The 15,105-nt window shown below is 31.1% G+C and overlaps 1 protein-coding gene across 1 annotated transcript in view; it reads right to left on the bottom strand.

Moving 5' to 3' along the window:
* The window catches only part of EYS (eyes shut homolog (Drosophila)), a 138,240-nt gene that overhangs the window by 59,037 nt on the left and 64,098 nt on the right, over window positions 1-15,105 (bottom strand). The window contains exon 3 of the mRNA XM_006926410.1: window positions 705-898. Within this exon, the coding sequence (XP_006926472.1) occupies window positions 705-898 (194 nt within the window). The remainder of the gene's footprint in view (window positions 1-704; window positions 899-15,105) is intronic.

Here is a 15,105-nt window from a genome sequence, read left to right as displayed (position 1 = left end):
GTGAATTCAACACTAATTGAGAGTTGGGGACCATATTTCCCCCACTTGAATGTAAACAAGCTCTTACTATAGATAAAGTGACACTCTGTGGCTTTTAAATCTTGCTTTAAAATTCCATACAGTGTCAGAACACAGCTGCCACTCTGTGACGAAGCCCAAACCATACAGAGTAGTTATATTTAGGGTTTTGGCTGACAGCTACAGCTGAAGGCCTAGTTGACAGTAAGTAAAGCCATCAGACATGTGAGTAAGAAAGGCTTTAACATACAATATGAATTCATATCATGAATTAAAGTATGGATATTACTAAGATGAAAAAGTAGTAATTTGTGGAAACTACTAAATTATTTTATAGTATTTTTTATTTAAATGTTTAGATATAGGAATGTCAAATAATCAAATAATTTTTTAAAATTTAAAAAGCAATAAGTAAAAATAAAAATTTATAAAATTACAGTGTTCACAAAGGAGAATTTTTTGGTTTAAGAATAAAAATTAAAACTGAAGAGTGTTTTTGAAATTGGGGTTTCTATTTAAATTGAGAAAAATTAAAATAAACAGGTAAAGTAGCTTTTCCGATTTTCCTGAGTTTGAAAATTATACTAGGTTAATAAAAATTGTAATTACTTGTGCTTTTGAAATAGTTCGGTAATGACAAAAAAAATATTTTAAAACCATTTCTTGTATGCTGGATTCAGACTTACATTTGGAATATCAATGCATTCAGCACCATTCTGACACAGTATTGATGAACACTTATTGACATCAATTTCACAGCCTTGATCAAGAAATCCTTCTTGGCACTCACAGATGTAAGCAGAATTTTTATTTTGGCAAATTCCCCTTTTCCAACCAGATGGAAAAACACAGTGTTCTATTGACTCTTCACAGAATGGACCTTAAAAGATCACACACATGCACATACAAAAAGAAAATATTAACATAGATATGGAGCAAAATTCATTATTAAAAAAGTCTATAGAGTTCATGGAATCTTTTTTTAACAGATGTTCATGGTATAATTCATGTATCATAGAATTCATCCATTGCAAATAAATAATTTAATAACTTTTGTAAATATATAGAGCTATTCAACCATCAGCACTATCCAATTGTAGCACATTTCCATGACTCAAAGAAAAGCACCATTAATCATTCTTTCTCTATATATTTATTTGCCTTTACTAGATATTTTTTATAAATGGAATGGTACACTTTTTACTTTTTTATTGAGATATAATTGACATTTAACATTATATTAGTTTCAAGTGTATCACATAATGATTCGATATATGTATATATTGAGAAATGATCATCACAACTCCTGTTAGCATTCATTACCATACATAGTAACATTTTTTTTTTCCTTGGGGTGAGAATTTTGTCTACTTTCTTATCAACTAAAATTTATGAATAATGAATTCACACCAAGTATTTGAGTAGATATATATTTTCATATGTCTTTTACAGATTCCTAGTGGTGAAACTGCTGAGTGTAAGGTAAATTCAGGTGTAACTTTTTAAGAAACTACCAAATTGTTTTTTCAAAGTGGCTGTGCCATTTTACATTTACACCAGCAATGCATGAGATATTCCGTTTCTCCACATTTTTTCTAACATTTGATATTGTCTCTCATTCTAGTGAGTGTGAAATAGTATCTCCTTGTGGTTTTAATTTGCATTTCTGTAAGACTAACAATTTTTAACATCTCATGCAATCATTAGCTATTTGCATATCTTCTCTAATAAAATTTCTATTCAAATATGTGGACTATTTTAAACTTGTTTTATTTATTTTCTTATTATTGAGTAGTGAGTGTCCTTTGTATATTCTGAATAAATTCTGAATAAATCACAATTTTATTATGATTTATATGACTTGCAAATATTTTCTGCTTGTCTTGTCCTGCCTTTTCTATTCACTTTCCCAGATGGTGACTTTTGAATAGAAAAAGTTTTCATTTGGTTAAGTCCAAACTGCCAACTTTCTGTTTTATTTCATTAAGTCCAATTTGTAAACTTTCTTTTATAGATTCAGTTTTATCATGTTTTAGATGTAATAATTGAGAACATTTTGCCTAAGCAGTGGTCATAAAGACTTTTTTCTTATGTTTTATTAGAAGTTTTATCATTTTAGCTCTTACATTTAGATCTCTGATACATCCGATTTAATTTTTTGTATGGTGTGAGATAAAATGTCATTTCATATACACACATATATGTATGTTATATATTTATATATACTTTCTTACATGACATACCATTGTCCCAGCAAAATTGTTTAAAGAGACTCTTTTTTATCCATTTAATTTCCTCTTTCACTATGGTTAATTAATTTTAGAAAATCAATTAACCATAAACATAAGAGTTGATTTTCAGACTCCCAATTTTGCCCTACTGGCCTATATACCTATCCATATGTAATAACACACTGTCTGGATAAATGAAGCTTGACAGTAAGTTTTGAAATTGGGCAGTCATTAAACTTTTTCTCTTTTCTCTTTGCAGTTCTGTTTAAAGTTTTGTATGAGTTTATCAATTTCTACAAAAAAACCAGCTGGAACATTGATAAAGATTTCAATGAATTAATAGATAAAATTGGAAAGAGTTACCATTTTAACAATAAGGAGTTTCAATCAATGAGTATTCAATATCTCTCAATTTATTTAGATATATTTTCATCTCTCTCAGCAATGTTTTGTAGTTTTTAGTTAAAGTCTTGCATTTAATAAATTAAATTGATATCTAAGCATTTTACCCTTTCCATACTATTGTAAAGGAAAACATTTTCTTAAATTTATTTTTGGAATTGTGTTGCTAGTATATAGAAGCACAATTCCGTTTTTGTATATTATCTTGTAAACTGAAAACTTTATAAACTCAATGACTAGTTAATAGTTGCTTTTTTTTTTTTTGATTCCTTAGGTTTTCATATGAAATTATGGCACGTGTCAAAAAAGATAGTTTTACTTCTTCCTTTTCAATCAGTATATCCTTATATCACTCCCCATCAAACAGTCTAGAACATCCAGTACAATGTTTACTAGAAATAATGAAACTGGATATCACTGTCTTGTTCTCATTCTTAGGGAAAAATCTGCCAGCCTAATATCATTTGTATGATGTGAAGAGGTCAATTGTCACAGATGCTTTTTATCAGGTTGAGAGAGTTTTGTTTTCTTTCTAACTTATTTAGAATTTTTATATTAAATGTCTGCTGGATTTTGTCAAATAGATTTTCTGCATTAACTATGAAGCTCATGCAATTTTGTTCTTCATTCTAGTAATATGCCATATTACATTATTTTCAGATGTTAAACATATCTTGCATTTTAAGGGGCAGGGAGAAATCTCACTTCGTCAGAATACAAAAATATTTTTATATGTTATTGAATTTGGTGTGTTCATATTTTGAGGATTATCAATGTATATTCATAAATGTTATTGGTTTTTAATTTTCTTATCTTGTGTCTTTGCCTGGTTTTGGTATGAGGCTTATACCAAAAATAAATACATAAATATTTAAAATGTGTTCGAAAGTGTCTTCTCTTCAATTTTTTTTTTTTTTTGAAAAGTTCATAAAGGTTAGTTCTAACCCTTTAAATATTTGGTAGGTCTGTACAGATTTTCTATTTTTTCTTGAGATAATTTTAGTAATTTCTATCTTTCTAAGAGTTTGTCCATTTCATTTTAGTGGTAATTTGTTGGTATATAATGTTTGTAGTTTTTCTTTATAATCTTAATTCGAATGGTCATTAATGATATCTTCACTTTAAATCCTGGTTTCGTTGATTTGTATCTCCCCTTGCTTTTTCTTAACAGTCCAATTAAAAATATGTCAATTTGTTTTTCTCAAAATACAATACTTTGTTTTTTCAAAATTTTCATCAGTTTTATACTTTTCCTTTAATCACACAATTTCCTTTCTTTGCAGTTCAGTTTGCTCTTTTATTTTTCTAGTTACTTAAGATAGAAGCTTAGGATATTTATTTGAGAATTTTTCTTTTTTAATGTAGGAATTTAGAACATAAACTTCCCTATAAGCATTGTTTTAGCTACACTCCATAAAATTTGATATGACGTGTGTGTTCCATTGTAATTTCTTCTTTGAATCAGGTTATTTTAGAAATTTGTTTAATTTCCAAATATTTGGAGATTTCTCAAAATTTTTCAGCTGTCAATTATTAATTTAATTTTGTTACAATTGGAGATCATATAATGTACGATTTTGATTCCGTTGTTTTATGGTCCTGGTCATTTGTTTATTTGTTTATCAACAGTAGAGTTGAAAAGTGCCCGTTTGGTACTTGATGCAATGCGAGAGCAAGTGCCTCCTTAAAGTTTGTACACTAGGAAAGACAATTGTCTTCCTTTGGTCCCAATCCTAAGATCATGTGAATAAAATAAATAAAATAGTATATTAAGGCTCAAGCCTGGGAGTTCCATTACAGTGTTCATAAGACCTGAATCAGCATGTGTTTCATTGCACGGTTGAGAGGACTGTGTTTGACATGTTGTCATTAGGTGCAGTATAACGGCAATAAAAGGTACCTACAATAGTGATCTGACAACCCTTGCCATATCTGTTAACTTCAAGATTTCAAAAACAAAATTGACTCCTTTTACTTATTGTTGGCCTAAATAGAGCTTTGGACAATTTGTATGTACATGTTGAAGAGATCTGAATGGAGAAATATCTGTCTTCCTTCTAAATATGACATACGTGTCCACCAAGAACTATCTACAGGTTTTATAAAGTCATTGTACTTCAAATTCATAAACCTGTCAACCAATTTACTATATAACCTAAGGCTCACAAGTATACATGTTTATTGGAAAAAAAGTTTTATATATAAAATAAAACTCATTCGTTATTATGTAAATAGGAGCAACAAGAAAATTTTGCTATGAAGAATTGTTACTTTGCAACAGTATGCAAGCTTAAAAAGCCCTACTTAAAAGACATGCTGTTAATGGATTTTAAGTATGAAATATGCGCTAAATTCTAAAATACGAAGACATAAAGATAGCATAAAGCTGAGTGACTACACTATTAGCATTATTCTATTAAAATAACTGAACCTCTAATTTCAAGATATGACAGGAAAAAAATATTTTGATGACACAAAGAGGAATGAATGTGTATTTCTCAACTTTGTGATACATTTGTCCTATTAAATAACTAAATATAGAGTATAACATTCAATTATATTTAAGACATAATCGCTCGTTAGCTTAAGAAATTATTTGAATGATACTACTTTAATGTATGAAATGCTTGACATTTCCATGCACACCTTTTTTGATTAAATCCTTAAGATAAAATTTGGATTTATAAAAGGACTTTATTATTCAGTGTTATATTTGAATTTTCTTTTAAATAAAAAAAAAACTAATTTTGGTAGAAGTTAAGCAACTTGCAACATGTCACACAATTGGTTAATTAATATCACATTAGTAATAAAAATTTGTGCATTCTATATAATCTTAATATGACTGCATGCTATTTTCACCACAACATAGCCCATTCGATTAGTTCTGTAAGGAAGGTAGAAGACTAAAATGACATTTGATTGTCAGCATTAGCAGAACATTCCTACTCTAGAATACAACAGTATGTTGTCCAGCATTGTATGTGGAATATATAAAAGACAGATAAATAAGTAAAATATTTATTTGGCTTCTTCTGTAAACAAACGAACCAATAAAAAATTCTTCCACCATATAAATATATCTTTGTGGATATTTGTGATGGAAGTTTCCAAAATAATGCACAAAATAAAGTAGTGAACAGAGAAAAATGCATTTTTTTAGCATTTATTTTTAAATAATTCACATAAAGTTGAAAGGACAGTACTAAGAGATCCTATGTATGGCTACATCTTATGCAACTATCATGTAATATCTAATCTAGAAAATCATAATGAGTACAATGTGTGAATATAGTTCTGCATCATTTTATCATATGTACAGTTTCAGGTAACCACCACCTCTATCAAGATACAGAACCATTTTATCACCATAAATATTTCATTCATGCTATATCTTTATAGTTTTACTTTTATACTTTTTCCCCCTAACATTTTTAGCTACTGACAACTATTAATTTCTTATCCATTGCTATAGGTTTGTCATTTCAATATTGTTATATAAGTAGAACCATACAATATGTGGCTTTTTTTTTGAAATTGACTTTTTGTTTTTAACTTATAATGCCCTTGAAAAAATTTAAGGGCATTATGGACTTAGTTTTGCTATGAGAAATAAAGGGAAACTTTGTACAAACTTGTTGCAAAATAGAGTGGAATGGCGGCGCAGAACCAAAATGATCAGAAATGATCCACCAAATAGTGAAGAAAAAGTCAGCCACCAGAGAGTTAGCCGTTATCTCACTAGTGACAACCAGATTGGTTTTTGGAACACTGCAGCAGAGACAGTAAAGTTCGCTTCTTATTCCAAAGGCTACCTGCACTTCCTTTATGTGTTCTAGCTAATGGGATCTTAGTAGACATAATGGGTGGCCATTCCAAGTCAAAGCCTTTGAGTAATAAAACCCATTCTTCCATCTCTCACTCTTGCATTGGCCACCTGGAAGCCACATGTTCCAGTTGGTGTATGTAAAATATTCCAGCAATCTGGATGGATTCTGGAGTCACAAATCGGGGAAAATCCATACTGTAGAGGTACCAGACTTTTGATGACCTTTGTGTAAGAAAATCATTGAGTTAAGGTGTATTTATTCAATGAACATAATCTGGCCTAGCATTATGACTATGAAATATTTTACCAAAATTGAGGTTCTGCCATAACAAAAACTTAAAACTTGTGGTATTGGCTTAATGAGGGGTGAGCAGTGAGAAAATGTAAAAGCTTTTAAAAGATGATGATTTATGTTATAAAGTATCACTTAATGTAACTTTGGAAGAATTTGAATCCATGATTTTTTGATAGCTATAGAAGAAGAGGTCGGAATACAAATTTAGTCGAATGTTTCAGTTGCTATTTACTGCTTTAGGCAAAATATATAAAATAGATACACTAGGGACTATCTTCAAATACAGAAAAATATATATGTTGAATATATTATATAGGGAACCAATATTAGAAATAAAAGTGAAATGTGACTATTTTGGGCATAGACTGGTGTGGACTAGAGTATATGGGTTCTGTTTCTATTTCTTCACTTTATTAAAGTGTTTGCCTGAATCACCATGTGAAAATAAATCTCTTTATGTCAAAATATAGGCCAAATTAAAAGCTTGTTCAATATAAAAAAAATTACTAGAGGGTAAATGGAAAGGTAGGTGATACATCTTTCCATTTTAGGCTTATTAAAATACTAAGGCACATGTTCACTTACAGCTGATGATGAATCTGAATAAAATGTCACATTTTATTTTGTATGTTTTTTATGAGCAGCTACACAAAGTAAAAATAAATCATGGAAAAACTTCAAGGAAACATAATATAACAAGTCTAAAAGCCATAGCTATTTAATAGGAACAATTAGTCAACCTAAATTTAAAAATAGTAAATAGCTCAAGAAATGTTGCCATACAGAAAGAAATAAAGTTAACATCGATAGTTCAGATTCTATAGTCATTTAAATTAACATAGACTTGTTAGCTTTATTTCAATATAAATTAAAATATAAAAACATAAGTCATTACTAGTGTACAAGAAGTAAACATAGATGAAAATGCAAACTTTGAACGAAGTAGCAATTTTACACAATTAACCTGAGATACTTTCTCTTTGGAAATTGTGGGGTTAAAACAACAAATGATTTCATTATCACTAAAATGCATATGGGCATCTACTACAAAAATGTGTTCTTCAGTTCATCACATATGTTGTGCTTTTTAATTTACAGTTTTTTAAAATAAAAATGAAATGCTCACATATTTTATATTAACCCTGATGTAAAGGAAATTATATATCTACTATGTTATATCACATATATTTTTCTCAGTTTACTATGCATGTTGCAAAGGAATATCAGAGTAACTGAGGTAGAAAGATGAAAATCGCCTGATCATTTATCAGTTGTTCCTTCTTAACAGTCAATTGATATATAAATTTATATATTATATGTATATATGATGTATTATATTATATGTATCTATCATTTCCATATATGTATTCAAAAAATACAACCAATTCTTGTAGTCGTTAAGAAAATTAGTGTACAGAAAGCGGTGGTCCATTTGTTTAGAACTAAAATTAGAATTTTTCTGACAGGGAGAAAAATTTTATCTTTATATTATTAATTTAAAATGGCTATGAACCTATAATAAGTTGAGACGATTGCTCATGACTAATCAAGAGGTGCTAGGAAAAGAGAACTAGAATGATGAAGTATTTCTGTGAGAGAAAAGCAGGGAAACAGAGAGACTGAGTTATATTTGGATCACTAGGTCAACTTGCCCTAAATCTTTGCAACATTTGAAAATAATTCCTGATATCTGTGGTGTAATAGAATTTCTTAAAGCTAAGTATAGTGAGATACATATTTAAAAAAAAAATAAATCATTTCCTTTATGTATATTGATTACACAGGTGAAAACTGAAATCCTCATTTAGGGTTTGAATAATACTGATTTATGCAACTGGAAATTTACTGTTTTACCTATTGGTAATTTTGTCCATTTCTTTCTCTTAAAACTTATATTCTCTGTGTGTGTGTGTGTATGTGTGTACGTGTGTGTGTGTGTGTTTTGCTGATTTCTATCCTAATTCTTTCATATTATTTTTGCTAGATTTCAATCTTTCTGATTCTTAGCATGCTTCAAATGTTATTTATTTGCCCTTCATTCTTGAATACAAGTTTAGCTATGTATAAAATTAAATCATCAACATAATTCAGGTTCAGGGCTCAGTAGATGGTGTGTGAAAAATACAGCATTTTTTTATTCTGCCACCTTGTGCAGTTGATAAAGAAGTTTGATGCTACTCTGATTCTTTTTTGTAAATTGTTTGTTGTTTTGTTATTTCTTGAAGTTGATTGATAGATTGAACACTTCTCGAGTTTCTAAGGGATTTTAACATTTTCACCAAAATGTGTTTAGAGTGCCTTCTCTTTGTTATCAATCCTGCCTAATAACTCTCTTGACCCTTTCAATCTATTCAAGTCTTTCCTCAGATCTGATGTTTTCTTACTATACTATATTTTACTAATGTCTCCCCTCCTTGCTCTTATTGATTCCTTCTAGAATTTCTATTATATAAAGACTGGCATTTCTGCAACTATCTTGTATGATGCAAGTTTCCTCTTGTTTTTTTTTCTATGCTTATACTGTTTTCCATGTTTATATTATCTTTTGGGAGAAACTCACCACTATATCTTTGAACTCACTAATATATGCTATTTTTCAGGTCGCATATTTAATTCTTAAGTTAGTGATCATGGATTTAATATCTAAGAAAACATAACACTTTAATAATTGCCACAGTATCCTTTTGGATGTTTCTAAAAATATTGAACTTTTCTTCTTTTTTTAAAAATTAATTCAGCTTTCTCTGGATTCAGTTCTTTGATGAGTTTAGAATTCCCTCTTTAAGTGTCAGTTAATGTAGATTCCTGTATAGAAATTCACTTTTCTGATCATAGGGGAGGTATGCAGTATATAGGTAGGTGGAAATATTGACACTGGATCTCAGAGTGAGATCTCATACCTCCAGCATCCTTAAGTTCCACAAAACTCTAATCAGATCACCATTGTCTGTGCTTACTTGAAGGTTTTCCTTTGCCAGAAAGCTCACTTCTGAGCTATTTCTCAGTTCCATTTTTGTCTTTACTTTTCTCCTCTAAATTCTCCTTGCATAGGATTAGCATATCCCTGTATTTTCTCAATTTTCTCTCTAGATTTCTTGCCCTCATGAAGACTCTTTCTAAAATAATTAACCCTATTGTTCTTACTGGAGTTTTAAAATTAATTTTCCTAAAGATGACCCATTCTCACAAGTTTGACTCTGACTTGGAATCTCCCCAAGATTTCAAAGTGGGAAGAACTGCTCTTTCTGCTGCCAAAGCATTTTGTAGTGCATGTTATAAGATGTGTTTTTTTCTGCCTGGGCTTTTTAATCTACCTAATCTCAGGTCTTCGCAATTTTCCCAGAATTCCTAAAAAAAAAATAATAATAATCAGATGATAGTCCTTATTTTATTTTACAGCAACACCATAGTTATTCATTTAAATGGAAATTTTATGGAAAAGAACATAAACATGTCTTAGACTCCAAAATTAATCAAGATATTAGACTTCTTACTTAAAAAATATTTTTCCACATATATGAAGTTAGTAAAATAATAGTTTGATTCATTAACTTAGATTAATACTGTGTTTACCAGTGCTTACTAGGTGACAGAAATTATTCTAGGTGCTTGAGTTATAGGAACATACAAAACAGACTTTGACCTCATGGAATTATGAGTTTATGGGAAATAAAACAGATATAAAAGACAAATAGTGAAATAAATATGTCATATGCTTAATGATAATAAATACCGTGAAAAAAAAAATGAAAAAGCATGAACAGAGTTCTAAAGGGTGTGATTATTTTGTATAGGGTGGTCAGGGAAAGCCTCAGTGATGAGGGGGGTAACTGAGACCTATAAAGTGTAAAGGAATGAGTGCTGTGGCTAATTTAAAGGAGTGAAATTTGAATACCCAACTCCCCTAACGCTACTGAATTTTTCATTTTTAAGTACATAAAACTTCCTTAAATAATATATAACATAGGATTAGTTATGTTTATGATTTATTACTCCAGTCAAATGCAAGCTCCACTCAGGTAAGTAATTTTGTCAGTTTGCTGCCCCACAACAGCTCTTCATAAATATGTATTGAATGAATGAATGGGTTGACAAAGAGAATTTCAGCAGAGAACACAGCAAGTGTGAAAACTGTGAGTTGAGAGCATGCTTAGGGTGTTTAAAGACAGGAAGAAAGCTAGAAGACTGAGTCAACAAGGGGAAACAAAAGGAGATGAGTTCGGAGAAGGAAACTCAGAGGGAAGGTGGAGTGAACTATTTCAGAAACTTGGGCTTTTGCTCCTTTTATTTCAAATTCTATGAAAAGACATGGATGATTTGGGTTGAGGTTTGGCATGATCTCACATTTTTAAAAGATTACATTTAAAGTATATAGTCGAAGACCAAAAAGGAAAGCAGAGAGACCAGTTTTTAGACTATTTCAATATTCCAGAAGTAGAATCTTAGGGACTCGGATTAGGATGCTAATGAAAAAGACAGTGAGAAAGATCAGACTCTACGTATAAGTTGAAAAGAAAGTCTGTTAGATTTTCTGATTAATTTATAGAAGAAATAAATTATAAGAATAATTCAGTATTTGTTTTATGAGAGCAACCCGAAACAGGTTTTTTTTATTTTTCTGATTTGAGATGTCTAGTACACATACAAGTGAAGATATATTATAGGCAGTTAATCATAGTGATCTGGAGTTTAGGGGCAAGGTCTGAACTAAAGATTTAAGTTGAGATTTCTGAGCATATGAATAATATTTAAAACCAAGTGACTGACTATAATCTCCAAAGGTATAAACATAGAGAAGAGAGCTTTGAAGTTTAAATCTCAGGGTTTTGTCAATGTACAGGAAGAATCATAGAAATGAAACAGTACTGGAAAAGTGATTGAGAAGGAACGACCAAGGAGCAAGGAAATAGGAGAAATAAGAATGCGGTGTGTAAGGAATCGAGAGAAGAAAAATTTCAAAAACATAAAGTTTTTCAAATACTGTCATTAGCTAAAATAAGATGATGAATTAGACTAAGTTAATTAGCAATTAGGTTTAGCAAAGGAGATTTAAATAGCCATTGGAGTGATGTTTCTATGGTGTGGTGGGGATAAACATTTATTTGCATGATTTCAAGAGGGGATGAGAAACATATATATAACCCTTGGCTATTCTAAGGGTGGTCCCTGGACCAGGAACATCAGGATTTCACCCGACATCTCATTAGATATGCAGAATTTCAGACCCCATTCTAGGCCTATTGCAGGAGAACTGATTTTATTGAGATTCCCAAAGATTCCTATCTAAATTATAGTTTGTGAAGCATTGGTCTAAATATCTCTTTTAAGTTTTATTTTATGAAGAAGAACGATATTATTACCACTGGAGGGATATAAAATCCTGTGTCATCCTAGCGGCATAGGGGTGGAGAGGGACAATGCACAGAAGTGTAGTTAGCATTTTCCCTTGGTTATTCCTCAGTGAGGCAGTGAAAAATCACAGGTCAGTGAGATTTAGAAAAGATTTATTAAAAGTATATTTTAAAAAGGCAAAGCCTACCCCAAGGAAGCACATGGTTTCAGTGAAGAGCTATTAAAGAGTACTGTAACAACAACAACCACAATAACCAACACAAAAGGGCCCAGAAGTGAGAATGTCTGCATTGTATTTGGGCCGTGATGGGTAGTTCCAAAAGCATTCTTAGGTGATTGGCAAGGGAGGTCATTTTGATTGACACTTGGCTGCTATATGACTCTGCCTAGTGTGCAGGTGCTTACCCAGAGTTCTATTACCATTGGGGTAATCTTTGGGCATTGTCCAGGCTGGGTCTCTTTTCCTTTTTTCTCCCTGTTGCTCATGTCCACTAGCTACCTAACATTATGAAGAAACAACTAAGGATGTTTTTAGAGTTTGTCAGAGAATGTTGGTGAATAGATGGGATAGATTAATTAGGGAGGAAAGAAATTGAGGCAAGAAAAAAGACAGTTTCTAAAGTAACATCTTTGAGTAGGTGAGAGAGAAACATTGGATCCTGTCCATAGGTAGAAAGATTAGCTGCAGGTAGGAGGAATCAATTAAACCAGAGAGAAGACTGAGTTACATGGGTGAACAATCAAGTTGATCAGTGCTGTACAGGCAGAGTCTGAGGATCTCCTGTTACTTTTAATTTTCATTAAAATGTGAAAAAAAAAAAAGACATCAATGGAGTATGATGAAAAGGGTGGAGATTTGAAGAAAGATAGGTATGCAATGGTTGTAAAGGATATTAAGAGAAAGAATGTACATATTATAGGAAGTCACTAACATTTCTGGTAAATGTATAAGAAATTTCTTGAAATTAGTTAATTGCATTTAAAATGAGACCAGGAAGCATGGGTACATATACATTTTACTGCCAAAAAAAAAAAAAAAATTAGGTGTTTATGTACAGATATGGAATATGTACAGATAAATATAACAGGTTTGGAGTTTTGCAGAGGGAGAATACAATGTAGAGAGGCAATAATACGAAATTGGAGGGTGTGGGATAGTCCAATGATAGACAATAAAATTTAATTGAATAAGAATATAAGTATGTAATAAGGAATGAAGAAACAGTGCAAACATGATAAAGCCTCAATGTATTTTGGTTCTTTAAAAAGTGAAAAATTAATATAATTTATAATACTAGAAGGAATAAGATAGAAACATGGGTAAGGGTTGTAGTTCTGGAGTAGAATGCTTTAAAATTATAATGAGACGGCTCTTATTAGTACAGTAACTTTTTTATAATGAGAGAATATATGGCATTTAATAAATAAGCAGCCAATTTTAAGAAAGTTCCAATATGAAGTAACAATTTTCCAGGAACCAGTAATGTAGCACAAGCCCTGACAGTTTTCCTTTTTTGCATTGCAAGTGCCTGACAAGCTTCTATTGCTGAGGCAACCATTTCAAAGAGACATCCACTTCAAAGACAGCTATCTTGAATAAACACATAGGCAGCCACACAGTAGATAAAAAGACAAGACACATCCCCCCCTTATTGAGGCTTTTTTGTTTTTGAGATCTTGGTTGATTTGATAACAGACTATTTAAGCCACTTGTTTTTCATCTCCTCAGGCTTTGAATTCCCACTCTTATGTTTTAAATTTACCAATAGTGAGCCAAAGAAATTCAAATGCTCAACCCCAATAAAAAACAAATTCCAAGAGTCTGGACTTGCTCTCCCTTCCCCTCTCTCTCTCCCCCTCCTCCTGCCCTCCCCTCCCCTTCTCTCCCCTCACTCCTCTGGAGGCCTCCCTGTGTAAGTAATAAGCTTTTATTGTTTTAGTTTCCTGATGGATACTGCTGGAGGGCATCTTCCAGTCATAATAAGAACACCAAGGGACAGTCCAACTACAACATTGGTTACCGATATGCTGAGGCTCACACAAAACAAGTAATTATTATTTTTTATATCAAAAGAGAAATAAAAGCAACACACACACAATCATACACATAAAACATGTGTAACCCAAATAATTTAAACTAAGATATTTAAGCAAAAATGTCTTTAAATTATCTAAGTAAATTTTACTTTAATGGAAATCATATGGGATGTCTGTAAAACAAAGTACTTTGTTATCCTAACAAGGTGCATCTATCCATAAAAAATTATAAGTGCAAGATCATTTTAGATTTCTATTTTATTATAATTTCAGTAAGTTCTTTTGGTCATTCCTCTAATGAAGTGTCAAAAATTTCTAAAGCAATTCTGTGTGAAATATGCACTACAGTTAGTCAAACTTTTTATTCACGTAAATTCATTTTAGTTTACTTTCATGTAAGAATGAAGCTATTATACTCAAAGGATAGGCAACACAAAGACATCACCAAATAGGAGAGTAATTTGCCTTTCATTCCTATGGGGAGATAAATAAATGGTTGCTAGGAGCTCTGCTCAAGGACTATAAAAGTGAAATAAGCTGCAAACACAGAAAAATTAAAGATAGACAGCTAACTTGTGACTCATGTTTGATTACAGTTTTAAGACTGTCAAGATAAAGAGTTGTTTCAAAATGAGAAAGGATATTTGATACAAATACTCAATATTCATCTATGTTCAAAGTAATATTATAAAAGGTTGACATCTTAGTATTTCTGAAAAATGAAATGACTATTTTATTTTATAAATACCTTGACAAATACCATTTTAGTACTTATCCTCATGTTATTCAGTTTCAATCATGCATGGTAAAATTTTAACAGTTAAAAATATTGATTGTGTTTAGGTCCTAATGTGTGGTGCTCATGACTCTGCTCTTCCACTCAGATCAGCAGGACTGAGCCCACAGCCTATCGTAAAGAAATGGAATACCTACTATTTTCC

This window comes from Pteropus alecto, unplaced genomic scaffold, assembly GCF_000325575.1.
Source record: "Pteropus alecto unplaced genomic scaffold, ASM32557v1 scaffold7, whole genome shotgun sequence".
NCBI classification, from domain to species: Eukaryota; Metazoa; Chordata; class Mammalia; order Chiroptera; family Pteropodidae; genus Pteropus; species Pteropus alecto.
The sequence above is the reverse complement of the archived record's forward strand: the minus strand, read 5'-3'. Positions and strand labels throughout refer to the sequence as shown.